The 27631-nt window shown below is 32.7% G+C and overlaps 3 protein-coding genes across 6 annotated transcripts; all 3 read right to left on the bottom strand.

Annotated features, from left to right (window-relative positions):
* Positions 1-1043: 1043 nt before the first annotated feature.
* LOC114720614 (homeobox-leucine zipper protein ATHB-13) lies at positions 1044-20214 on the bottom strand. Of its 2 annotated transcripts, XM_028906274.1 has the most exons (4): positions 20203-20214; positions 2484-2860; positions 1986-2368; positions 1044-1643 (listed from the first exon to the last, which is right to left on the bottom strand). In XM_028906274.1, the coding sequence occupies exons 2-4, from the start codon at positions 2584-2586 to the stop codon at positions 1272-1274; spliced, it is 858 nt and encodes a 285-aa protein (XP_028762107.1). In that variant the 5' UTR covers positions 2587-2860; positions 20203-20214; the 3' UTR covers positions 1044-1271. The 2 variants fall into 2 exon arrangements, with proteins under 2 accessions (XP_028762107.1, XP_028762106.1); XM_028906273.1 differs by lacking the exon at positions 20203-20214 and having other exon boundaries at positions 2484-2918.
* Positions 8554-11790, bottom strand: LOC114720615 (binding partner of ACD11 1). Of its 3 annotated transcripts, none has more exons than XM_028906276.1 (5): positions 11733-11790; positions 10728-10872; positions 9604-9676; positions 9308-9421; positions 8554-9213 (listed from the first exon to the last, which is right to left on the bottom strand). In XM_028906276.1, the coding sequence occupies exons 2-5, from the start codon at positions 10841-10843 to the stop codon at positions 8773-8775; spliced, it is 744 nt and encodes a 247-aa protein (XP_028762109.1). In that variant the 5' UTR covers positions 10844-10872; positions 11733-11790; the 3' UTR covers positions 8554-8772. The 3 variants fall into 3 exon arrangements, with proteins under 3 accessions (XP_028762109.1, XP_028762110.1, XP_028762108.1); XM_028906277.1 differs by lacking the exon at positions 11733-11790 and adding an exon at positions 11696-11710; XM_028906275.1 differs by lacking the exon at positions 11733-11790 and having other exon boundaries at positions 10728-11587.
* Positions 15658-16417, bottom strand: LOC114720616 (transcription factor PRE6-like). The gene is made up of 2 exons (XM_028906278.1): positions 16120-16417; positions 15658-15988 (listed from the first exon to the last, which is right to left on the bottom strand). The coding sequence occupies exons 1-2, from the start codon at positions 16237-16239 to the stop codon at positions 15836-15838; spliced, it is 273 nt and encodes a 90-aa protein (XP_028762111.1). The 5' UTR covers positions 16240-16417; the 3' UTR covers positions 15658-15835.
* Positions 20215-27631: the final 7417 nt, after the last annotated feature.

Below are 27631 nucleotides of genomic sequence, written 5' to 3'. Positions count from 1 at the left end.
AACAGACTACGAGATGACAAGATTTGTGAGTTGCGAGAGACAGCCACTATGAGTATCATGACATGATGGTCTGCTCGCTTTACATTCCAAGCTCGTGACCCCGACGTTCAGAAAACATAAAAATGCTAATCTGAAAGTGAACATAAGATTCAGTACTGAAATTTATTACTAACCAAGGCAACAACGGTTCTGCATGCAATGCACACATTCATCTGAGCTTCGTGCTTTCTACTGTTACTTTGCATGGATTCAGGTGAAACTTAGTAGATTTGATCCTCTGATGGATTAGGATATAGGAAGTTGCGATGGGAGAGAGAAAAGTTATACAGTATACACACAGAAGTAGCGTCAGTTTTAGACATGGTTTTCAAGAAATGATGTAAGAGAAGGGGTGAAATGAAAAAGGGGTGGAAAGTGAGTTTGTTGGATAGTAAAGAGTGGGGGACAGTGACATCACGGGAAGTACATTATTAAATGAACACTTAGAAAGAGCGGGGCCAGTGTATAGCAGTACTGAGGACTGTGCAAGGTAATGAGTGCCAAAAAGTGAGTACAATCAAACGTGTCTGATCAATTCATGATCCCTCCCTCTCTCTTTCCTTTGTCATTTCATCAACGGAAAATCGACGATGTCCCATTCACGAGAATGACCATTTCCAACTCTCCTTGTTTTCCTCTTGTCTTCTTTCCCTCTTGGACTGTGTGCTTGATTCTCTTCCCTTCCATTATCTATATATATATATATAGATATAGATAAACTTTGTTAAGTTCGAGTAGATTTTGTTCTTCATCGTTGTTGTTCATTGATGAAATCAGCATAAATCATTGCAGGGGGGCTTCCTTTTCAAAGCACATCAGAAAGGTGTGATTCCAAAGCAAAGCTTCAGGAAAATTGGGTTAAAGATGACACAAAATTTAGCACAAGGAATCTCTTTTTCTTATTTTAATGTTTCATGGGAAGAGAAGTGTGGTCATCGTCAAGAAATAACTCAACCAGTGAAGTTTATTAGTTTACGCCACAAGTTTAAATAATAATAAATTTTTCGCTGCAGCTAGACCTTAATTTATTCTTCCATGTAAAAATTTTTCAAGCCCCAAAAGCAAAAAGGGAAGAAAAAAAAAACTCCACTTGATATACCCTATTTTATACATCAAGTAATAAAAAACATGGGTTTTAATTAATATAAGAACTCAAATGACAAAAGTATGGTAATTTAATTGATAGGAAGCCTCCCTCCTCCCCTCTCCCACCCCCTCTCTGTGCTTCTTCTTCAGTTGAAATGTTGCTGCTCCAACCAAGGCCAGAACCCTGTTTGATCATCAATCCCACAAAACATGTTGGTCAAGCTCTCTTCTTTGACCATATGATCAATCTTCTGGCATTGAAGGTCTGGTCTTGAAGAGGTTTGGAAAAACTGAGCCACTCCTGAAGAAGGCCTAGCAGAATTAGATGTCGATGATGGGAATAAGGGTCTGCTTGTAATTTGATGATGAGTGGATAGAGGACTGTCTATAGCAGGTGTTCTTGAGATATCCAACTTAATATCCGAGCTATTCTCACTCCGATTGCTACAAGATCCCTCAGTCTCCTTATTGAGGTTGATAGATTCAGTTGGCACTTCTCTGCTTTTCAGTGCCAATATCTGCATATCAGTTCAGAAACAATAAAATTAGCTAATCATTCACCAATATATATATATATATATATATATATATAAAGTTATAGCCAATCATCAACCCAGAGGTTGCAAAAAAATGGAGAAAGCAGCTTTCTACAAAGTTATTATTAATTGGGGAAGTGAATGAAAGAAAAGGTCAAAAAAGCATAAACATATATTTGGAAAGAAAAGATAATGATTACCGAGCTTTATTCTACAGAATCTAATTGACAAAAAGTCTCTCTTTCTCATCCAACATAAACAGCAAGAAGCTAAGAAAAAGCTGTACTGTTTATCAGTTAACAAGAGCTCAAGAAGATTACTAACCTCCGCCTGAAGTTGCTGGTTTTGAGCTTGAAGGGCATCATTATCTGCTTTGATAGCTTCATATTGCCTTTTGAGAACATCGTAATCTTTCTCCAACTGCTTTGTCTTCCATCTAGCTCTTCTGTTCTGGAACCATATAGCAATCTGCCTAGGCTGCAGACCAAGAGCTCTAGCCAGCTGCATTTTTCTCTCAGGCTCAAGCTTGTTCCCAAGCTCAAAGCTCTTCTCAAGTGTTTTCACTTGTTCCATGTTAAGCCTTCTCTTCTTCTCCCCAGCCTGAGATCCATCATCAGACAAGTCTTCATCACCATTATTTGCTTCTTCACCACCAAGTTCAAGTCCTGAAAATGTCATAGATCTCTTCCCTAGAAGCGACGCTCCTCCTGCATCAAACATTAAAGACCCCAATTCAGTACCACAATATATATATGAGTAGCTACCTTGCCTTGACTGTGCTGATTTTAGAGAGAGAGAGAGAGAGAGGGAGAGGAAGGATACCATGATAATCTTGAGGCAGAATTGAGTTGAGTGACGGTGGAGGCTGATGGTGGTCTTCTTGGTGAGGGTTCTGTAATATGAAATTTGCTGAGAAGAAAGCCATTTTCTCGCTTGCTACGATTGGCCTGTCACTAATCTTCAAAAGTTGTACGGTATTCTGATCATCTTGCGTTGAAAGAAGAGAAGCTTATTGTTGATGATGCTCAAACCTTAAACAGTCACTTGATGTGCACAAAAGATGATAACAAAGACTTGGACTTCCTCGATCTGCTAAATTTAAGAGCAAATTATTGCTTATTCAAGGAGGGACAATTGTTCTGAAGGATGACTTATATACCTTATCGGTTTATGAGGAAGAGTTTCTTTTTTTCTCTCCCCTTTTATGTGAATATTTGGAAAAGAAAAAGGAAGGTGCGAGGGGGAAGTCGGGAAGACAGAGAGAGAGAGAGAGAGTAGGGAGAAGAGAGAGAGGATGTTTGATCTAGAGTTCTAAATTCCGGCCCTCAACTTCCCTATATATCACTGAAATTTTCCTTATTATATGCAAGTTACCAGTAGCACAGGGAAAGGAAACTCCACCATAATTTATTACACGCAATAGGACTCACAATTCCTCCGACATTTTTTAAATTAAAAAAAATGGTAATCAAATCTTAAAATGAAGGGAGGGGGGAGAATAAGGAAAAAGAAAGTGCTTAGAAAGGTAGCTTATGTGCTTCAACTTATTTGATATTGGGGTTTGCATGTGTAAGCGCATAACATGTAATTATTTTGCTAATGATACACTAGTTTCTCCGTTAGGAGACAAGTAATGGGGGTATTTTTTTCCCTTAAAAAGACAGTTGTCTTTAATTATATTGATCGACATCGCAGCTGGACACTAGATTCCATTGTTAAAAGACTTGAATTCAGGCCTGGACATGGAGATTAAACAAATCAAAGCATATATATATAAATATATATATGTATATCAGTAAAAAGCCCTGAGATGGAGGAGGGGGCAGGTGGTAGCTCTTGTTGAAAATGAAAAAAAGAAATTGCCACAAGGTGTGGGTTTATATCTGTGGTGATATATATATATATATATATATATATATTAAAGTTTATGTGGAGAGAAAAGAAAGGAGATTACTTGAGAGAAAAGAGAAATGAGTTGGCGAAAACATGAAGTCCAAAATGGATTGTGTTTTTCAGAGAGAGAGAAAAGGAGCAGGAATCTAGGGGATGGGTCCGAAGAGGAGGGGCAGGGGTTGCTACCTAACCCACCAACAAGCATCGTGCATTAGGACGAACCTCCTTTCCTATCAAACCCTTATGATCTTATCTTTCTCCTTCTCCGCATCATTCAATGTCATCATCAGTTTCAGTTTAGCCTCTCTCTGTGTAAACGTATGTGAGGTCTTCACTTGACACATAACACACCTCCTCTTCTTTGTCCTCTCCACAAATCCTCTACATGTATCTCCACTACATCTCACCCCACCCCACTTCGTTCTGTGCTTCCTTTGAATGACTTTCAACACATAATTATATATGCGCGCGCGCGTGTGTTTAGGACACGTTAAATGTGAGTGAACTTGGCTTAATGTAAAAAGTTTCATATCAAATAAAATTGGACTGGATAAGATGTGTGTTCGTGGAATGGCCTATAAACTTGTTCACTTTTTCCTGGTGCCAGCCCAATGGGTCTTTCCCTTCAAAACATGTATGCTCGCAATAGAATAAACAGTCAATCTCTTTCAGAACATAAACCAAACACCTTGTATGCCTTGAGCAGCTCATCTAAGTTATGTGCTGTAATTTGCACATCACCAGTACTAGAGAGAGACGGAGGAATGAGGGCCCAGAAAATTAAAGTAAGGGCTTTGTGCATGTGTGTGCGCACAGGTATCTGCAATTAAATTGGTAAATTTGGGGTTAGTATTTCACATCAGCCAGTAAAAAAGGACATTGTACAATTTTGCCATTGGGAAGGATGTTGTATTTGCTATATACATGGATACGCCAATTGTATCCAACAAATTAATGTGGCAACATGAGGAAAAGTACATCTTCACACACACACACTGACAGGAGAAGTAAATAACTATTCAGTACAGTACAGTGGAACTTCACTATAAGAACTTCTCAAGTTACTTGCTTAGCTTCCTTTGTCTCTGGTTTTTTTTTTTTTTTCTTTTCAGAGATGAAAAGGGAGATGAACCTGAGCGACGAGACGAATTAGATTTCAATTCAAGGTCCAACACAATATGGTCCCAGATTAATGGGCTGAACACGATAAAGCTTTCAACTTCTTACATGACTTAACGGCTTTGAGACTCTCTCTTTCTGAGAAGTCCCATCTACATATATTGATTTAACGTATGAGATCAATAGGAAGCCTGATATTGACACCTCACTAACTTGCCCTGCTTAGTTGTCTTTCTAATTTTCCCCAACCCGTCCAAGCCCTGAAGGTGACTATGCATTTCAACTTCAAGAAATGGACTAATTAATCAATTAAATGTGATTATATTAATGTCTGGTTTATATGGTTTCTGGGTTTTTGGGTAGAGTACAATGTTTCTTTACGGGAAATGGTAGATTACGCGTGCATGCATGGGCATGAATTGTGAATTATGAAATAGGGGTTAGTTCAAATGTGGCTTTTGATGAAGAAAAGTGATGAGCAGCCTTATTTTACAAAGTGGGTATGATTCTGATCTTCCAGAAGACAAGACGTAGAGGAGAGGACCTATCAAAAGAAAGATACATGAAAGGTCTTTTTATGTGAGAGTTTGTAAGTTCAATTTCACCGTGGCCGCTCTTTTAATTTAAAAAAAATAGTATAATTTTTTTATCAATTGTAAATATCTTATTTGAATTGTTTAAATTTTAGATTTTATTTCTTGAAATAATTATTATTTTAAAAAACTTGATGAGCAAAAAATTATTTTTATTTTAAGAAAATAGACGATTTCAAGCAAAGAATAAACATGCTGCAGATCCGGTTCAACCATAGAGTGCGTTGATAAATGATGGGGTCAGATTTGAATTTGGATTGCATGCACTTACGGGATCCTGTTCACTTCTAATCAGGGGAAATCTCATCCATCCATTTAATCTAATAATTAAATATATGCCACGTCATTTCTGAAAATGGTCATGAGATGTAAATGAACGAACAAGATGATGGCGATGCGCTTGAATGGCGAAGGCAGAGAACACACCGAAAAGGATGGCAAGAAGACACGAAGGGAAATGGAAGGGGGGGCCCACATGGGAAGACAGCTTTAAAGGAAGTAGGCAAAGACAAGTTGCTCTCTCAGCCTCACATGACTTTATTAGTTGGAGCCTGAAAGGATACCCCCCCTCCCATGTTCTTTCCTTCCCTTTTCCCCTCCTTTCCCTCCATTCAATTCCTTTTTTCCCCTAAATAATAATTTTTTAAAAAAATATATTTATTATTATTTTTAGATCCTAAATATTAAAACTAATAGATATGTTTATTTTAACCATAAATATAATATATCGACTCATTTTTTAAAAAAAATTAAAATTTATCCTGAGTTCTTTTTTTTTCATAAACTCATAATCTTTTCAAGTTATTTTGAACTTGAGTCTAATTCCCCAAACTCTTCTTACTAATTGCATATGTTAAAGAAATTTTTTAAAAGTAGTTTTTTATAAAATATTTAAAGAGGTGATTTTAGAAAATTTAAAACATATTTTAAAAAAACTAATTTTTTAATCTACAAACTATTTCTCTAATTGTATTTATAAAGGCTTTCAACATATTTGATCGTAACTAAAAAAATTTAAATTTTTATTAACTCTCCGTAAAAATATAATAACTTACTCTAATGTACTTTAATGGCTTGTTTTTATTAATAATAAATAAATGGTATAATTGTATATTTATTTAAAAATTAATTGGTAAATTATGGAATCTTCTCGTCCACATGGCATTATGCTTCTGGTTTGTTCGCCCTACTCAAATCCCATGTGCTATTTTGTATTGCTTCCTCCAACGCACTCTTTCTTTTCTTTTCTTTTTTCCCTCTTCTTTTATTTTAGTTTATTTTTATTGCTTTCCTCTATTTTCCAAATGTTTGATTTTTTGGATTTTTCTTGATGAGGAGATATGCTTTGATGTTGATCCTTCAACCACTGGTCCGCTTTTGCTTTTATTGTTTTCTTTTTCTTATTGCTTTCTTTTACCAGGAAAGTACACAGGTTTGCGAAATGTTCAAATCTTATCTGTATTTATTCATAACATATAAATAATATTATTTTTAAATAAATTTTATTCTTGATGTTTTCAATAAATGTTTTAGGAAAATTGAGATTGTATGATAACCAATTGTTTGGCCAAAAAAAGTATGATAACCAAGTGATAATTGTAACATTTTCAGAACTTTCTTGCATAAAATGAGAGTGGAAAAGACGATATGGAAAGAGATTAATAAAGGGAAAGGCATAAATCTAATTAATTTTTATAACTAGAAAAAAATGAATCGTTTTCACTAAACAGATCAGGACTAAGACGTTGAAGAAAAGAACATAATTAATACTGACATAGCATTTATAGAAGTACTTTGTAACAACTTTAATTATAGCAATAGTGTTGTCTGAATCTTTTTTTTTTTTTCACAAGACAAATTAATTTTGAAAAGCTAAATTTATAATGCTAAAAAATAGTTGCGCCAGAATTTTAATCCAAGTATAATTATTATCATTTTTTAGTACATTAAAAAAAAGAGGATAAATTATTATATATTGAAAACCATGGGAATGGAACAAAATCTGTGTGTGTGTGTGTGTGTGTGTGTGCATGGCGGCTTTATTTGAAAATATCTAACAAGTGGGCTGAAGCTGGAGCTAGTGGGTGGCAACTGGGAAATGTAAAGGAAACGAGAGGCTCTTTTGCTTAGTAGCTGGGAGTGAATTGAAATAAATAAATAAAACAAGAGGTGAAGGAGATTGTTGGGAGAAAAAGAGAAGACATGGCCAAAAATGTGGAATGGACAAGGCAGCCAGTGGTGGATTAGATATATTGCCTCCATCAACGCCATGCTCAGTATCTTTCAATCTTTCATCCTTTTCTTCAATCTATCTGTCTGTCTCCCTTGTTGCACATTCCCAGGTCAGATTTTTTTTCCCGCCCTTCATTTCTGGGGCTAACCATAAGAACTTGCCGTTGAGAACTGACCTAATTAGGCCCTCAAGAATTGAAGGTTGGGCCTATACTTAGGTAAGGGCCGAAGGCTGGCCTTTTAAAATTTTTGTACAAACTGAAATCAGCCTGATATATTTGTTGGAACTCACTGTTAGCAGTATGTTTACGAGTCATGCACAATATTTGTCATGACCCTTTTTTTTTTTTTTAACCGGAATATTTCTCTTGGCTTAAACATATTGATTTCTTTTATAGCCACTGATCCCTCATTACTATATCCAGACATCCACTGGATTGAAAGACAAACACTAACTTGGGGGCTGCATGTCGCCAAGATATATCATAGGATTAACAGCAATTTCGAGAACTAATTGTCACGTGCGACGCACGAGGCTGAAATCTAATTAGGTTGTAAAATGGAAAAATTATCATATCACTCCATATAAACAATCTAACCAAGAAAAAAAATCCTATTTGTAATTTTTTGTACTAGTACTTATTATGAAAATTTTTTTAATGATTAAGGGGTGTTTAGGTAACCTCAAAGATACTTTTCATAAACACTTTTCTGCAAATCGAAACAAACTCCTTTACATATTTACTTCGTATACCGTAAAAACACTTTTAAAATCCTAGTTTTGTTTCTATCCAAACACCTCCTAAATTACTGATGCAGTAACTTTCCCTTGTGAAATTGCTCATTGCTTGCCCAATTTAAGCACCAATCCTCATAACATACGAAGAACCGTTTGGAATGACTTGCAATTAGTTTTTAAAATCATCATTTGCCATGAAAGAAGTTTTGTTTTGACTTCCGTAAAATGTACTTGAAGGTGAAATGAAGCCTAATTAGTCACACTGGAATGGAAAAAGAACTCATTCCGAGAACAACTTATCAAACCATGAAAGCAATTAAGCAACTTCAAGTTAAAAAAGAGTTAATAGTCAGTAAGATTAGTTTGTCCACAATGATTTGTTGTATTAACGATTATCCTCTTCATTCATATCCTGAAGAAACCATATCATACAACAACTGAGAACATTATTGATAAACCTATAACTGTATCAACAAACCTATCGGGCAGTGCGGCAGAAGTATGAACAAGAATATGGGTCAAATGACCCAACGGCTCACTGCCTGCTGCCGCCAGTGCCACTCCGGCCACCCAGATCAGCCGCTGCATCTGCAGCTCGGGATAAAACGCCTGACATCCACAAGGCTCCCTTTGAAAAATAGCTGCTGTTTACCACGGTATTTGCAGCTGCTGCAACTGATCTTCCCGTAGCTGATGCGGCTGACATGGCTGTTCCTGAGACATGATATCTCTGATCCATGGACCTAACAGCATTGACTCCGGCAGATAGTTTCTCGGAGAGGCCAATTCTCTGGTTCAGCTCAGCAACCTTTGCTGAGGCAGTCGCTGAAACTTGGTGAGACTCATCGAATGCTTTGGCATTAGCTAACGCATCCTTACCAAGAACATATCCCTTTGCTAGCATGGTCTTGACGACATCCTGTGCCACAGTAACTGCTTCTCCAGCAGATGACACAAAATGACTGCTTTGAGGTTGCTGCAATAGAAATGAGAATAAACAACGTTTGAATGAAAAGAGAAATCTATAATCGTCAGCAGTTTAGCAGAAGAAAGGAAATGCAGGTACTTACAGTGTAAGTGGTTTCCTCTGCATCCCTATAGGAAGGGCTGCTCCAAAAGTCATGTTCATCTCTATTCTGCCCCCAGCGTGTTATGCACACACGTTGATCTAAAATAGTAGCACCCTAGAAGACAAGATAATAAATGTTTGAATAAAGATTATACAATGCTTGGTTAGCCATAATGTTTAGAAGTGGCAAATATGGAATGGTTGTCAAGGTGAATTAGCAGAACGGCAAATTACAAAAAACTAACTTTTTAAAGTATTATAAGTATACCAAGAAAAAGAATTTTGGCCAATACTCACACTGAGCAAGCAAGCAGTTTCTTGAGAATAGGCATCTTTGAATGTCACATAAGCAGTGCAGGCGTCGCCAGACCTATGTGCAAATATAAGTGAGATTAATATCAAATACAAATCAACATGCAAAAATCAATATTAATGTTAAAGAAAAATTTATGGCAAATGCTATAAATGATTGATTCACATAGAATTAGCAAAGGTAAGCAATTATGTCCAGCATGCCCTGCACAAAGAGTAGCAGTCTATCTCTAGGGCAGCAATTTCAGGTCTAATTTATACATCATCTGTATTATAGCAAGAAACCAACAGAAGGAAAAAAAAAAAAAAAATTCCCGAAAGAAAGATTTAAATATTTAAGTTACAAATTTAAAGAGAATAAAGCGAAGACCCATGGGATTCGTCTCAGACCATCACCATCCATAGCCAGTATTTCCAGGCTGAATTATATGCCATAAACTATAGAATGAAAGTAACACTAAGAAACAAGTTAAATGGCTCTAAGAAAGTAAAGGAAAATAATTTATGGTGAATTACATATTCAAAATTATGAGCTGGAATTTTAAAAATAAAAAATAAAAAAATCAACCACTTTACAGGGAGTTGCCATAAGAAAAACCTCATATAATATTGTAAAGCGCAATTAGCTTTTACAGGTTCAACGGCTTCATGGAACTGAGGAGACTTTATATTCAAATGGGTTGTACTTTTTTTCAATGTCCTCCATGAGGAGGTGGTTCAGAAGCTCATTTTGGCTGTTGAGAGAAATAAGGATGCAAATTTCTTTAGCAAATCCACTTAATTAAATTGTTTTGTTTTCATAATTGGATTCTAAATAAACTTGGGAGAAGGCATTCTTTTTATGGAAAGGGCTATTTCAGTTAAGAATCGGAAATCCAAGATAGCATGGACTTTAGAGAAATTGTGGACTGAATATATTGGACTCCACCTTCACCTTGCAGCAAGAAGCGCACACAATCAAACTGAACTCTTTACAATATACTAAAGGGAACAACTAATCCTCAAGAAGTAGCAGAAGCATCATCCTCAAAATCAACTAATCCTCAAGAAGTAGCACAAGCATCATCCTCAAAATCCAATAAGAATTAAGTTTCGCAGTTAGAATTTACCTCACAATTTCGACATGCTGAATTACACCAGAGAAAGCAAAAAACTCATAGACATCTTTCTCTGTGGCTTGTGGGGATAGACTTGTAACTTCAACAACATATCCATCAGAATCCATCTTTCCAATATGTTTTCAAGCAGATTTCCCTTCAAAGTGATCATAATGAAAGCAGAAGGAATTAATCATTTCAGAAAAGAAGAAATGAGCAAACCAACGGACGAGTAGAAAGAACATTTCAAATGCAATAAGCAATTTCAACATTTCAAGATAAGCTATTCATCCATTATGATCAAATCCATGTTACTTTAACCACCATCGCCAGCCGCTTACATTGTCCATTCACCTTGACCCTTTAAACTCGATTCCCCCACTAGAACTCCAACACCACTACTACTATACTGCCCAACAAAGCCACTCCACCACTTCTCAAGGCAACCGACACCCTACCACGACTGGACCGGACTTGAGCATCAACCAAGCATTTTCAGTTCTGTTATTTTCATAATAGCTTTTCACACTTTTCAGTGGCTAATTCCTAGTTCTACCCCCCGCTATCGAAATCAGTGATTAACTGTTAATTTGAGATCACAAAGGTGCTATAAAGAAAGATTACAAACCATATCATACAATGGTCACACTACTGAACTTCCCCTACTCCCAGCTCTCCAAATACTCAATACCAAAATTAGATCAAGTTGTCCGCGAACTCATCCTATATCCCAAATTGAGAGCCTAACACAAACATTCCCATAACATCACAACTGAAAGAACAATAAAAGCGAACAGAAGCTCCCTCTCCTGAGAAAGAGCAAAGGAAAAAAAAAAAAAAAAGACTACAGAGAAAGCGGAAGAAGCAAATTTTTATAAAAGCGAAGAGAACAAAATACCAAACCGAGAAAGAAAATTTTAAAAACAAGAAACAGAAAAAATAACAGTGAATCGCGAATGCATGATTGCCAAAATTCATACAGGTTAATATCGAAGAGATTGAAGAAAGAAAACAGACCTCAAATAGTAGAATGCCCGTACATAAAGAAGCTGCGAGAGACTCTCCTTTGACTCCCGACTTCGTTGTGCTGGCTGCGGTTGCTGTTTCACGATGTCGCCATGGGATGTGTGCCACGTGGCAATCGAAACATAACACTAATTGGGCTTCCTAGTCCAGCCAATTCAGGTTGAGTGGGCCTCCATTCTCTACGAAATCCAATAAATCCGATTATAGGCCGTTTTATAAAACATGGGCTTTAAACTCATTCTAAACCCAGGCTTCTGTATTTTCACTGAGAGAATTACGATAAAATCCTAATAACAAAAAATAAAATGACAGGTAAGTAGTTGTATCATTTACTGTACTAAAACTTATCATTGTAAGCTATTCTCTTGTTATTGAAGCTTTTTAGTAATTAAGTTCCTTACTTCATTGCAATTCTCCCTTTTTTATTCTTTTTTTTTTTTGGATTCAAGAATGTTCATGTTTGGGAAAAAAATATAGAAGAAGAATAAGATACTACCTTCAGTCTTAAGTATAAGAGCTAGTTGATTAATTTGAGAAGATTAAGAAAAAAAGTTAAGTTAGTTATTTGTAATAAATAAGTGTTATCTTTCCTAAAATATCCTTACTAATCAAGTGTATTAATTAGAACTACTATTATTAGAAAGACTACTTTGGGGAAAAAAATACATAAATATGATAGACAAAATAGATTGGGGTAAGACCAAAATAAAATTCAAATAAGGTCATATATTAAGGACTAGAGGTAGTACTACACCCGGTTCTAACTATAAGAACTCGTATGTAGCCTACAAATGAGGTCTTACAATTAGAATTGAAGATAGTATAATTAATTGATTACACAAGATTTTTTTTTTTATATGTAGAAAACACCTCGCCCATGCCCCAAAAAAATTGTATTCAAAGAATTATGTTTAATAATGCTCCAGTATGATTTGATAGTATCAAAAATCCAATAACTGTATAAAATGTATCAAAAATTTGAATTAAGCACTCCTGCTCCAAATTAGATAAAATAGCACCCCCAAAAATATGTTTGGGTATAAATATAGTAAATGAATAAGTGAATAAACAAAATTGCACCCTAGCAATATACCGTACATATATACACACACACACACACAATAATTAAGTCGTTTTGTTAACTCATAAGTGACCTAATGAAACGCACGCTTCATTCAATATTCATCTGTACTATTGAGAAAAGTATACTCGTATTAATGATTTTAAGCATATACTCCTCCGGTCCTTAATGTAAGACCCATTTAACTAATTTGATTAGATTAAGGAAGTTAGGTAAATTAGTTAATTATAAAAAAAGTGACACATTTTTCCTAAAACACCATAATCATCTTTCTTAATACCCACTCTTCCTCTTCTACTTGATTATAGTTGAGGGAGTATTCATAGGGGTAATTTAGAGAAAATTGATAAATATGATAAATGGGTCTTATATTTAGGACCAAAACCAACTCAAAAATTGGGTCCTATATTAAGAAGAGTACTATATATATAAACTCAAATTTATGTAAGTGATAAAGACTCTCACCATCACTTAAATAAATGGTTGAAGGTTTGAATCTCAGTATTTATATATATTGTTGATATCTTTTATTGAGATATATATCTATGTAAATATGATTTAATTGGTATTTATCTCTGTGTTTATTATTGTTTTTATTAGGATTTACTATTCTTTTTTTTTTTGCTATATATTGATGTACTCACACACACACACATATATATATCTGTATGTGTAGTAACTCGGTGAATATTGTATTGTGACATCAACTTGCAAGTCATATACATAAGAGAGAGGAGGGGGGTAGTTCTATAGAGGTAGATTTGTTGAAGATTGAGAGATTTAAAGAAAGAAAGAATGGATGCACCTTTTGAAGAAAGAGTTCACGCACATTGTTCAACGCACGGCAATAACAGAGAGTAGCCAATCTAATTTGATCACACACACGAAGCCATGGTGACGTGGGTAATTTTAAACCAAGCTTTTGCTTATTTATTTCTTCACACCACAAATTTCCATGCAATGCAACGGGACATGATTCTAGTTCTCACTCTTATACTATGTTCATTTTCAAAATCCATTTGGTGATGATTCATAACTGTAAATCATGAATATTTCATGTCACACTTTATTTTTTTAAAAAAAAACAGATCTATAAGTATCTTTATAAATTCACTGTAGAGCTGCTTTGTACATTTGAATTGTAAGTAGTGTTATTATTAAAATTATTTGGCTTGATTAACTGTAGGTTTCGTATATATTCTTCCATTTTCTTCCATTATCTTTTTAATCTTCTGGGATAGAGATAGGTCACGTCTCTATAACTTTATCGTGAACTTTAAAGTCGCAATCGTTTATTCAATCCCATGAGCATTTTCAGCTATTTAATTATAATAATATTAAGGCAAAATAATATTTGGGTCCCTTGAAACAATGATTATTTTTAGATTGATTGTATTATTTTTTTTTTTTAGTAGGAATCAAAATCTTATTAGTTCCCTTACAAGGGACGCAAATGAAATGCTATTCTCTCTGTTATTAACCAAACGTCATTAAGGTTTTTCAATGCTACTTCTCTGGTTTTTAATGTAAGATTTAATTGTTAAATTAATTTTGGTCCTAAATATAATATTTATTTCTCATATTTATTAATTTTTTTAAAATTATTCTCATTGATACTCCCTCAACTATAATCAAGTAGGAAGGAGTATTAAGAAATATGGTTATGGTATTTTAGGGAAAAAAATATCACATTTATTATGATTAACTAACTTACCTAACTTTTTAAATATTATTAAATTAATTAAGTGGTTCTTACATTAAAGATCCGAGCAGTATTTGGTTAAGAATAAATATTAACACGCCAAACCAATTTTCCAGATTCCGTCGTCGTTGCGTGTATTTAACACGGCACCACTTGGCTGATGTAAAATGTAAATTATTTTTATTCATGATCTCCCTCGATCGCCTGAATGTTCTGTATGAAAAAATATATATTCTCTCCGGTTTTACACTACAAAATGGGCCTTATATTTAAAAAAATTACACTACAAAATGAGTCTTATATTTAGAACTAGAGGAGTACTACTTTTTTAATGTTAAATTTAAATTACCCAAATTCATTTTGGGCAATTTAAATCATTACATTTATAAAAAGTTGCAGGAAACCATATAATGTTTACAAATCGCTAATAGCATGACTTGCTATTCTAGGCTCCCGGCTCAATCTTTTATGTTTATTTTGGTTTGATAAGCATACAGCATGCTACTGAATTTACAGAAGAGAAAAATCAATCAAATAGATCTCTTATTCACTTGAAGTCTTGAACCTTGGTCATGAATTAAAACAATAAATCTAAACACACTAGGGTTTTTGTTCTTTCAAAAAAGCTGGGTAATTAACGTCCTTAACGACAATATTTTGAGGCTCCCAGAAAATTTTGATTGATTATAATTAAAGTGAATCCTAAAAAAAAAAAATTAAAGTGAATCCTACACACACACACACACACACACATCCTTTCTCGTCCATATGCGAGTGTTTGCAGTTAGTTATGCATGATTTTGTCGAGAAAAAGGTGGTGTTTGATGAGTTTGTTATTAATACGGGGGGTCCTTCTAATTATTCTGAAACATTAACTAATAATGTTGTGAGGTCATATAATTAACGTCACATGCATGTACTTAATAAGTTATATCCCATTCTCAACTTCATAACCTGCTTAAATCTTTTCATGGTTCCACCCATAACTTCTCTGTTTCTCTCACGTTATTATATATACGCATCACTAACATTAATTAAACCACACAATCATCTTTTGTCAAGTTTTACCATGCTCCAATCTCTCTCTCTCTCTCTCTCTCTCTCTCTCAGTGAAGAAGAAGAAGAAGAAGAAGAGACAAATACATATAGTCCGTGTTATTCTTTCACATAGCAAGATAAGACGGACAATTAGTTCTACAAGCTAAGTCTACAAGCGTACTTCAAGGACGGCCATGGAGGCCACATATTAAAGCCCTTTATTAAGAGGGACATATATATATATATATATATATATATAATAGGAGATTAAAATTACATAAGCAAGCTCCTAAGAATGGCAGCTTCTGGACTGTCGGAGTCAGTGGAGGACAAAAGCTCAGATAAGCGGTCACTTAGGCCATCAACTTCTCTGTGCAAGTTCTTTATGTAGTTGCAGGTCTCCTTCAACACCTTCGCCGCCGATACCTGCATCCGTCATATCCCCCACATCTCCAATAAATAACTAGCTACCTAGATTTTCTGCTGTTTTCATATAGTTGGAAATTATATGATTTCATATTTTCTGAGAAAGAGAGAGATGAATATATAACGAATACCTTGTGGGAGGGAGTGGGTTGGAGTTCGGGAATAAGGCGTCGTAACTTGGAGACGAGATCGTTGATCTGGTCATCACTGATCTCTGTGGACTGTCCGGAACGAGATCTTCTGCCAGACATTCTCAAATCTGTCAGAAATGGCTGTTTGCTATTGCTTGGAAGATCGTAATTTGCTCACCACACAGATGAGAGATGAGAGAAGCTAAGGAACAATAAGTCGCAAATTAATAGAAGAAGAAGTGGGTCTGGAACATGTATATACATGTCAGAGAGGTAGACAGAGAAATTCAGTATTAGTAGGGAGGGTGTGTTGAATATGGTGCGAGTCGGTATATATATATAAGCCTGCAGAGAATCTTCAAGAATGGATGGATGAAGAAGAGGGGTAGTTTACAAATGCATAGGACGAAGCGGTGGGCTACGCTTCTTATCAGTAGGCTTCACCATGTGATCAACAACGACTCACCAGTCTTGTTAATTTCTATGTTAGATAATTAATACAAGAGCTAGTTGACTAATTTAAGTAGACTAAACAAATTAGTTAAGTTAGTTATTTGTAATAATTATGTGTTGTTTTTTTTAAAATACCCTTGCTAATAATGTGTATTAGCTAGACTTACCATATGATGAAATATTTAATATGTGCAACTACTATAAAAACTATTTTAAGAAAAATGGATAAATATGATAAACAAAATGAATTGAGATCTTGTATTTAAATCCAAATTGAAAGTTAAATTAATTCTTACATTAAGGATAGAAGATAGTAGTACGCAAGAATTTCTAACTCTAATATAGGTGTGAAGCTAAGATATAAGTAATATTAAGTGTTTAATATATAGTAATTAATGGTATCTCCAGAGAGAGAGAGAGAGAGAGAGAGAGAGATAGAGGGCGGGAGGACAGAGAGTATGTCGTGAAATTAGGGTTATGATGGAGGATAGAAGGGGTGGGACGATGGACAAGGCCAATGTATTTGTTCATCGCCCCCACGACGCGGGTCCTCTTATGTCTCTCTCTCTCTCCACACAAACCCATTTTATCTTCTTTTCATCTTCTTCCCTCTTTTTTATTACAAAAATTTCCGCAATTCCATTGAATGTGCATGGGCCATTCCTTTTAAATAACTTATCAACTTATATCCTACTCATAACTACACAACGTAACGTCTTGGGTAAAGTAGCATCCCCTTTTTATTTCTGAAGTACGCCCAACATCTTAATTTTTTTTAGTGATATAGTTTTATTTATGATCTTTTAAATTTCGTGCAATCTTTCCTTTTCTTATTTATTTAAAATCATGATTTTTCTTTTATTCATCTTAACAGTTAGAATTAATAATTTGCTTCCTTTTATCAATCAAAACATTAAAAAATAGATTACCAGGTTGCACCAAAATTTAATAGATTGTGAGTAAAATTGCACTATTTAAAAAGATTAAACTGTTGGGTTCACATTTACCCTAAGGTCCTTTTTGTACGAAGCATTGAAAATGAGGAATTGAGATTGAAATTGCAATTGCAAAAAAATATTAAAATAGTATTTAGCATGAGTAATTGCTTATTATATGGAATTAGACAAACCCATAGAGGTGGGATTGGGGAATACCTACTCTCCTCATGGTATTCTCCAATCCCACATATATGGGTTTGGCTAATCCCATATAACAAGTAATCTCTTGTACTAAATACTCTTTTAATATATTTTCTCAATTATAATCCTAATTCCAATCCCTCATTTTTAATGCTTCCTACCAAACACAACCTAAAATCTTTATTAAATGTATTCCCATCCTACTGTATATTATATAAGACTCTATTTGTTACTCTTTTATGCAACATCTTTCACAAAAATTAATAAAAATTTGGATTGAAAGTCATTCTAAAAGTTAATTGCACTCATTTCTATCACCCGATTTATTCACTCCTATGTTGTGTTTTTACTTGTGTTATCCCAGTAATACTTACTACAACTTTATATATATATATATATATATATATACACTCTTTTTGATACTAAATATATGAACTATTTAGAAGAATTGTGTTTCGATCATAAATATAAAATGTGCATTCTTTTTATCTATTATATTTATCATTTTAATTTTTTTCAACTATATATGTTAAATGCATTTATTATAATTAATTTGTTTGTTTAATTAATGTTCTATTTATTGAAATTATTTAAATAACTCTTATATGAAAAATTGTGGAGTATATAGCATTTACAAGTAATGAGATTACACTATCCACATCATTTATAGCTTTGATCATCATTTGAACTTGGATAATTAATGATATAATATTATCTCCGGTTTTTAATATAAAAGTTAGCTTGACTTTTAATTTGGTACTAAATATAAGATCTCAATCCACTTTGTTTTTCATGTTTATCTATTTTTTTAAAAGTAGTTCTTGTAGTAGTTGCACATGTTAATGACTTTATTAAATGATAGTTCTAACTAATACATATAATTAGCGAGAATATTTTAGGGAATACAATACATATAACTAACTTAACAAATTTTTTTAATTAACTCAAATTAGTCAATTAGTTTTTATATTAAATACTTGCTTAAATTAAACTACCACATACAATTCTATGTATAATATAATAAAATCACAAACATAGGCATATAAAAGCCTATAGAAGCTAAGGCTATGAAAGAATAGGTAGCCATTGAGCTGGTTAGTTTGGTAGCATTAAACAAGTGGCGGCATGATATTAGGATCATTCATCGATTTGCAGTGAATCACTTGCATTCGCTTTTGTCTGCATTTGGAAATCTTGATATATAAAACAAAAGCACACTTGCCCTCCAATTTGAAGCCCAAATTGTTGACTAGTATCTTATACTCCATTACATTACATAATACTACCTCCCCCGAGATTTAACACTACCCCGATGTTTAATATAAAAATTAATTAATTAATTTAAATAAATTTAAAAAATTATTTAAGTTAGTTATTTGTAATAAATAGGTATTGTTTTTCTAAATATCTTTACTAATCAAGTATATTAACTAGAATTATTATTATTATAATGACTACTTTAGAAAAAAAACAGATAAATATAAGAGACAAAGTAGATTAGAGTCTTATATTTAGAATCAAAATAAAAGTCAAACGAGCTCTTATATTAAGAATTGAAGGTAATATAAAACCTAGATGATTAATTTGAAAAGATTAAAAAAGTAATTAAATTAATTATTTGTAATAAATATATGTTGTTTTTTCTAGAATATCCTTATTAATCATGTATATGAACTAGAACTGTCATTTGATGAAACATTTAAGATGTGCAGCTATTACAAGAACTACTTTAAAAAAATAGATAAATATGAAAGATCAAGTGGATTGAGGTCTTATATTTAGGATCAAATTGAAAGTCAAACTAGTTCTTATATTAAATATCGTAGGCAGCATAGATTACTTTAACTACTTCATCATAATTAAATTAAATGGTTGTTAACATATTAAATCTGTTTTAAATTAATTCTTTTTTAACTTTACCCTTATTAAATGAGGTTGTGAAGGAGAAAGAAAAGTAAAATGAGTTAAATTTAAACATCAATTATAATGATAGAATTGAGAAATAAATATTAATTATATTACACTCCAATACTTATATTATAAAGTAAGGTTATGTTTGGATGGAGGAAAAACGAGAGATAAATAAGGAGGAGGGAATACCAAGGGTGTGTTTGGTATGAGGGATTTGGGAGGAAAGGGAGGGAGGGAGAAAGATTTTAATCATTTCTCCTTGTTTGGCAACACACAAATTTTGGAAGGAGAGGGAAAAATTTTAAAAATTTTCCTTCCCCTCCTCTCCTCAACCTCCCCTCCAAAATTAGGACAATTTGGAAGGGAAAGGACAATATTTTGACTAAGTTGTGACTATTATACTCATCTTTTGTCATATTGTGACCATTATGCATGTATTTTCAATAAAATAAGGGTAAAATTGTCCATATAAAATATTTTTTCCTCCCCTTCTCTTATGAACCAAACAAGATAATATTAAAACTCCCCCTCCCTTTTTTTTTTTATAAATCCAAACAAGATAATATTAAAATCCTTCCACTCTCTTCTTCCCCTCCCTCCATTAAAATCCCTCCCCTCTTCTTTCTCTTATTGAGCTAAACAGATCCTAAAAACTTAAGAAGGAAAACATCAAGTTTTTCTTCCTGTCGTTCCTCCCTCGTTTCTCTCATCCAAACAGAGATAAGAAATTTTCGTAGAAGTTAGTTATATCGTGGATGGGAGAAAGTATTTAATAATAAAAACCATTAATTAATTGATTGATTAATTAATTAGTTTCTAGTGCAATATGGGGAAGGGTTAGCTCTGATCTCCAGTCCATCTTTGCTGCCCACAGGTCACGTGTCGACGTCTCTTTATCTAAATACTCCCTCCGTTCCTTATTATAAGAGACATTTGATGCTTATGGCATGTTCCTATATATAAGAGACATTTAAAAGTTGTCTCTACTTTTTTGTGTTCATTTCCTATTTTACCCATATTTATTGTCTTCAACTCACACTCTCTCTCCCTCTCACTTTTCTTTCTTTCAATAATTTAATTGTTTTCTCTCATGCTCTCTCTCCTTATTAATGAGGGTATTTTTGAAAAAAATTATATTTTTTACACATTGATTGTTCTTAACTAATTTTAACTGTTTTTTTTATTAACGTAATTCGGTTATTCGTCTCTTATAATAAGGAACGGAGGGAGTAATGCCTTAGCATCAAAGCCCACTTCTCTTCTTAGTACTCCTCTAGTCAATATTTATAAAGCACTTCTAATATGTTTTATACAGATTAAAGAAAATCTTAAAATGCATAAACTTTCTATTAAAATATAATAATTTTTTAATTTTATCCATATTTAATATATATACTCTTTAAAAAAGATAACTACATACACCATAATAAATGAAGGACAAAATAGTACATTCGCACTGGAAAATTAATAAAGTGACTTATAAATAGGATCTAAAAAAATTTTCTCTCTCTGCCCTATAAATATGATCAGAGCAGTATAACATTATGGTACTTATGTACCCTTTTTTATTTATTACGTTGCTCCTATATATCTGCTTCTCTATATATTTGTATACTTGTATATCAGCTTTTGTTTATTATATATATTTTATCACATTGATTTTATTTTTCTAAATATTCTTAGACATAAATTAGAAAATATATATATATATATATATATATATCCCCGTTCTTTGCGCAAAATCTAAAGAAAACACATCCGAATACTAAAGGTGAAACAGAGTATTAATGTCGAAGTATTATATTGGCCTAAGCTTTTGTTAAATTGGTAGAGATGTATTCAGGCAAGATAAAATGGGGATGTATGACTCTTTCATGTACACATCCGGAAAAAAATAATATTATCTTCTATCTTTAACACAAAAATTTGATAATTAGTTTGTGGGTATTAAAGAAATTAATTAAATTGATTGCTTTAACAGACATGTGTGACGATCTTTCTAAACCATTTTATTTAATTATATGTATTAAAAATATGGTAAGAACCCCTTAACATATACAATTAAGCAGGGATATTTCGAGAACAAAATCATAAAATTGCAACAAAAAAAAGGATTAAAATTTTATATTTAGAATCAAATTCAACCCTAATTAACTTTTAGATTAAAGACAGTAGTTAATGTACACACTATCTGAGACAATAGAGAAGCCAAGTTTATTCTATTTAACACTTTGCAATATTTGAACTCTCTTCTTTTCACGTCGTGTCAATTTTCAAGACATTACATATATAAACCAACAAACTGAATGTGCCAAATCTGGAACTCCACATAAATACAAATGCAAAGAGACTAGTTAATTTTGGTAATTAATCAACATTTTCTTACCACGTAGAACCATGCAATAAAAAAAGACGGGGTCATGGAGATGGATGGTTGAAAAGTTAACATTGAAGTCTTCATAGAAAAAGAAAAGAATATATAATACCGCTTTATTTCTATTTATAATTTACTTATAAGAAAAAAAATTGTTGTTAAATATATAAGTCACTTGTAGAGTAATTAATGAACTTTTTTAATTTCATTGTAGAGTAATTAATGAACTTTTTTAATTTCATTCTTATTGACTTAATAAATGCATAAAAAAATAAATAGGTGAGAGAAAATATAAAACATATTTTAATACCTTTTTATTGACAAAAACAAATGGAAAAAAGTTATTGATTTCTTGATTTACAAGTTTATAATACAATTCACTTATAAATAGGAAGATAAATAGGAACGTAGATCTATTTACCATTGTTGCGATCCATTAGCTTCTTTTCTCACAAAAAAAATAAAAATAAAAATAAAAAAAATCTATTAGCTTCTTTGAAAGTGTACTAGTTGAAAGCGACGGTCAGAGGTATCTTATCCTCTCCTGTAAACAATGGTTCAAGCCCACATGAACACTAAGAGGGTGTTTGGATAGAAACCAAACCATGGTTTCAGAAATGCTTTTACGGATTACGAAGTAAATATGTGGAGGAGATTACCTCGTTTTACGAAAAAGTGCTTCTGAAACTATGGTTTTGGGTTTCCCAAACACCACCTAAATGGCGTTTGACTGACTCATATTGGCGTGGTAATTAATGAGGTGAAAATGCAAGATTATGGTAATAATATTTTTTTGAATATTAAATATATAAGAGCAAGTCTATTATTTACCATATATATAATCTCTGAACTTGCATGCATATGGTCAGTCCGAGAAAAACAAAACACATTTTCGGTTGTTCAGAACACAGGAATCTTGGAACTAAAAACCACCCATGTTATGTATGTTCTTCAACGTCTGTTTGGAGCTGTGCTCTTGGTGGGAAATTAGAAAAATTCTAACGCTGGTACGGTAATCAAATTAATCAAGTTTTTAGTTTTATTAACCAAATGTTGGTAATCGAGAGACCTTAATTTTTCTTAATTTAAATTATCATATGATACACACACAAAAATAATTTTGTTTATAGCGTCAAGAAATAAAAATAATCTCTTATTTTGTTGTTGCGATGCTATCGAGATTTCCAAGTTTTTAACTCATGAAAATTTTAAAATTCTGATCATGGGGTCGTCAGTCATCAGCCCTAGATAAGAGGAGATTCTGTGAGTTAATTTTGATTATATTTTACTGATATGTTAAATTAATTGCAATTAAAACGATAGATTTAAAATTCATTGAATGTAGACCATTAATTAATTCATGTCATTCTGTGGGCGTTGAGTTTCTCAGCTCACGAAAGCCTCAGAATTCTGAGACGGTAGGTGCTACTGCTAGCTGCTGCATGCATGTATCTTTTATGACGCGGCTCCGCAAATTTAGTACTATTTTTCAAACATTATTGAAACAAATAAAAATAATATATATAATTTATCATGTGTGTGTATTAAGTGGTAGAGATATTTTTAGAATGGTTAATACAATTTTTTATCCTTCAATTTTATCCTCATTTTATATTTTTGGTTTTGACCTTTTAAATTTTTTTCATTTAGAGCACTGGTCCTTATAATCCACTAAAAATCTGGATCATTTTGATTTTTGAGAGACCAAAACTTATGGTTTGAAACTTAAGGAGACCAAAAGCAAAATAAAAACAAACTTGATAGATCAAATATTATCATATTCTCTACATGCATGTTAATTAAAAATAAGAATTAATTATTTTCGGATTATTCTAATTAGTTAAGATGACTTTATATTTAAAAACTGAGGGATTGTCTTTTATTCACCCAAAAAAATTTTCAAGCAAAGCAAAGTAACGCCAAGAAAACATGGGTCCAATCTTCTGAAGAAACACTTGACTGAATGCTTATAATTTTTTGCCATTAGTCTTGTACTAATAAACCACAAAATATGTCTGCCAAAGTAAATGGAGTTGCTGGGAGCAAAAACGGTATGCATGTGAGGACCGTTTAACTAATCGATTAAGATTGTTTAGCTTAACAGTTATACTCTTTCGGTTATTAATATAAAACATAATTTAAAATTTGATATTCACATATTTATAAATTTTTCCAAATTAACCTAGGAAAGAGAGAGGGAATTAAGAAAAATGTTTAGGGTGTTTTAAAAAAAACATATCATATTAATTAATTTAATTAACATTCTTAATCTATTCAAACTAGTTAATTAGGTCTTATATTAAGAATTAAAAGAGTAATATTTTCAAATCATTTTGAAAATGTTATAATGTCTGAAGAAAGTTTTTCCTGGTTTGATATATGACGTTTTACTCTGTTTTTTTTTGGGGGGGGGGGAGCGAAAAGATATTTTGTTACAAATCTGGTTGGACTGTAGCGGGGTGGAGTATACACTGAGAGGCTTAAAAAAAGGAAAAAAAAAAAAAACCAAAGGCACGTGAAGAAGTGAAAGGACAAAACCCAAAAGAGAGTATAGGGTAGGGGGTAATCGAAGGGACGAAATTCTGCTCCAGCTTTCTTATGATGTTTATGGAGAAAGCACATGCAGTGTTTTAATATGTCTAAAACTAGAAACATTGTGTTTTATTTTGGAATTTCATAAATCACATTGGTCAAATGCACATTCCAAGGTCACCATCACGTGCCTTCATGTTCCTGCTTGTCTCTCTGTCTTCCCCCCTCCAAATATATGTTCTTGTGCAAACTGCAGTCAATGGAGGTCGTTTAAAAATAATATTCCCTCCGTTCCTTATTATAAGAAACGAATAATCAAATTATGTTGATCAAAAAAGCAGTTAAAATTAGTTAAGAGCAATCAATGTATAAAAAGCATAATTTTTTTCCAAAAATGCCCTCATTAATGAGGGGAGAGAGTATGAGAGAGAACAATTAAATTATTAAAAGACAAAGAAGTGAGAGGGAGAGAGAGTGTGAGTTGGAGACAATAAATATGGGTAAAATAGGAAATCAACATAAAAAAGTAGAGACAACTTTTAAGTGTCTCTTATATATAGGAACATGCTATAAGTATCAAATGTCTCTTATAATAAGGAACGGAGGGAGTAATAAATAAATAAAATAAAATAGATTATAGTTAGGATTAAAATTAACCATAATGATAATAATATGAAAACCATGTTAGGTAGCATATTGGTTATGAGCATCATATCAACCTTTCATTCATAATATGATAATACTATTTCTGATTCTAATTATAAAATTTTTGCAGACGAGATCTTATAATTAAGAGGTAGTATGAATGAGTAAATAAATGAGAGAATAAATAAGAAAAACAATAAACCATACATGTGTAGTAGAGTATTATATAACTTATCTTTAACGATTGAGTGAGTTATAAATGAGGGACAATTAAAGGGTGATTTTGGTAAATTGTTGAAGCAAACAATTGAGGCTGCAACAAAACGAGACTATTGCTTTGCCCCTTCTCTGCATAGTTTCGGGACCCACCTCACTTGATCCATGCCTCTCTTCTCTCCATCCTTTCATTTTCTCTCTCTCTCTTTTAATAAAAATATTAGGAAAAATTAATCTTTTAACTTTTAACTCGTCTTAAACTCAATTCTTTAATCATAACTCAGGAGGTGTTTGGCTAATCTAAAAAATAATTTTTAAAAAATATTTTCAGGCACATCGAGACAAAAACTCTTTTTATATAATTATTTCGTATAATGTAAAATTACTTCTAAAATTATAATTTAATTTCTATTCAAACACCTTCTCAATCTCTAAAACTTTTTACTCTTTAATGACTCAGTCCTTTCTCTTTTTTATTTTTTATATTACTCCTCTGGTACTAAATATAAGACTCTTATATAGGGGCCTTATATTTTAAGACCGGGGGATTATTATTCTTGTAATGACTACCACTCATCACGCAGTCACCCTGCATGGCAAGAACGGGTAACAAAGGGGAGACTTATTTTTCGCTTATTCTTCTAATTAAAGTGGAGACTTATTTTTCGCTACATTTTCTAAGAAGAAAACGTGCAATATCAACGAGCCAAGAGATTTTTACGTTGTTAACATAATTTCATACAATTAAACATAATCAAATCAAACAATTTTTTTACCACATGCAAAGGTGGGTTTATTTTCAATATATTATAAATAATCATAAAACACAGCTTTATACCATTTAAATAAATTAATTGCACAAGGGGGAAAAATTGCAGAACAACTGGAAGGAAGGTTGGACCCAAAATGTGATAATTAAATGTCGTGGTTGGATTAGACCCGTTGCTCATCTGTTAACAAGGAAGTGACCCACTTGCATTGCGGGCTGAGCCCAGTCCATTATAGAATTTCCTTTCTCTACAATGTGGGCCTAAAATTAAGCCCACCGACCTGACTGATAATTCGGGTCTCTTTCTCTTTTGTGCCAACTATAATTGGGCTGCATCTAGTTTGTGGGCCTCGGAACCGAACTTGCAGTATTAAAGAGTTCATGTTCGTATATTTGCACGTAACTATTCTGTGATCCATTGGATAATTGCGAAATCAACTGAATTCTAGCTCATTAGGATATGCTCTTATAAGTATTTATAAGTATGTTTTATATAAGTCAAAATAAAATTTTCTTCACATACTTACCTTTTATTTGGAAAATCAAGTTATTTATAAGTCATTCTAAACAAGACTGATACTGACATAGCTAAAAGGTTTTTAGTCACGAACTTCAATCTTTCAATCTTTTACTATGATGATAGTAGGCCTTTTAGGAATATAATTGACTTTCTTGATTATTGTACATAAGATTATTAAACTCACCAATCATATTGTTGAATGGTTTTTTTGGGTCCTAATCTTTTTTATTATTTATGCTAATTATGACACCATTCACTTTGTACTTCCTTTTTTCTTTCATGATGACAGGTTGTGTTTTCCAAATCACATTTTTAATAACCTTTTTCTTGCAAGACATGATGTTAATCTTGACAATAGCATGTCATATATATGCATCCAATTAGATTGGTTTTGTTTTATTGACATTTTATCATATATATATAGATATATTTTTTTTATGGCTGTTTACTTTCTTCACACTACTACAAAAAATACATTCAAAAAGCGGTTAAAATAAGCTTTTTACAACGGTTTTGAGACCGACGTTTATGCCATCAACATAAAATGTAGAAGATTTCACAGTGGTTTAATAACCGTCGTGGTATGTAACTTTTCACGGTGATTATATAAATAACCGCCATGAAAATTTTTTGTTTTTTCAGGTTACGTTTCACCCTCCTGATCAAAATAGAATGGGAGAACAAAGCCTCAAAAGAAGTCTCTCACCAGTTAAAAACATTTTGATTGAGTAAATATAGATTCTTTCCTACCATAATAGCGTCACTTAGCTTCACCTTCAGCCACCAGATCGAAGCAACTAAGATTTAATAAAGATAAAATTAAAGACTCAGATCTGATAAAATCAAAGACTCAGATTTGCTAAAAATCATATCTCTTTAAACTCAGATTAAACATCATATTTTTAACCAAAGAAAATAATCATATCAAAACACAAAAACTATGAAATCCATGG

Source organism: Neltuma alba, unplaced genomic scaffold (genome assembly GCF_004799145.2).
Source record: "Neltuma alba isolate B1F8T4 unplaced genomic scaffold, ASM479914v2 tig00011992_pilon, whole genome shotgun sequence".
Lineage (NCBI taxonomy): Eukaryota > Viridiplantae > Streptophyta > Magnoliopsida > Fabales > Fabaceae > Neltuma > Neltuma alba.
This window is presented reverse-complemented; position numbering and strand designations above follow the sequence as displayed.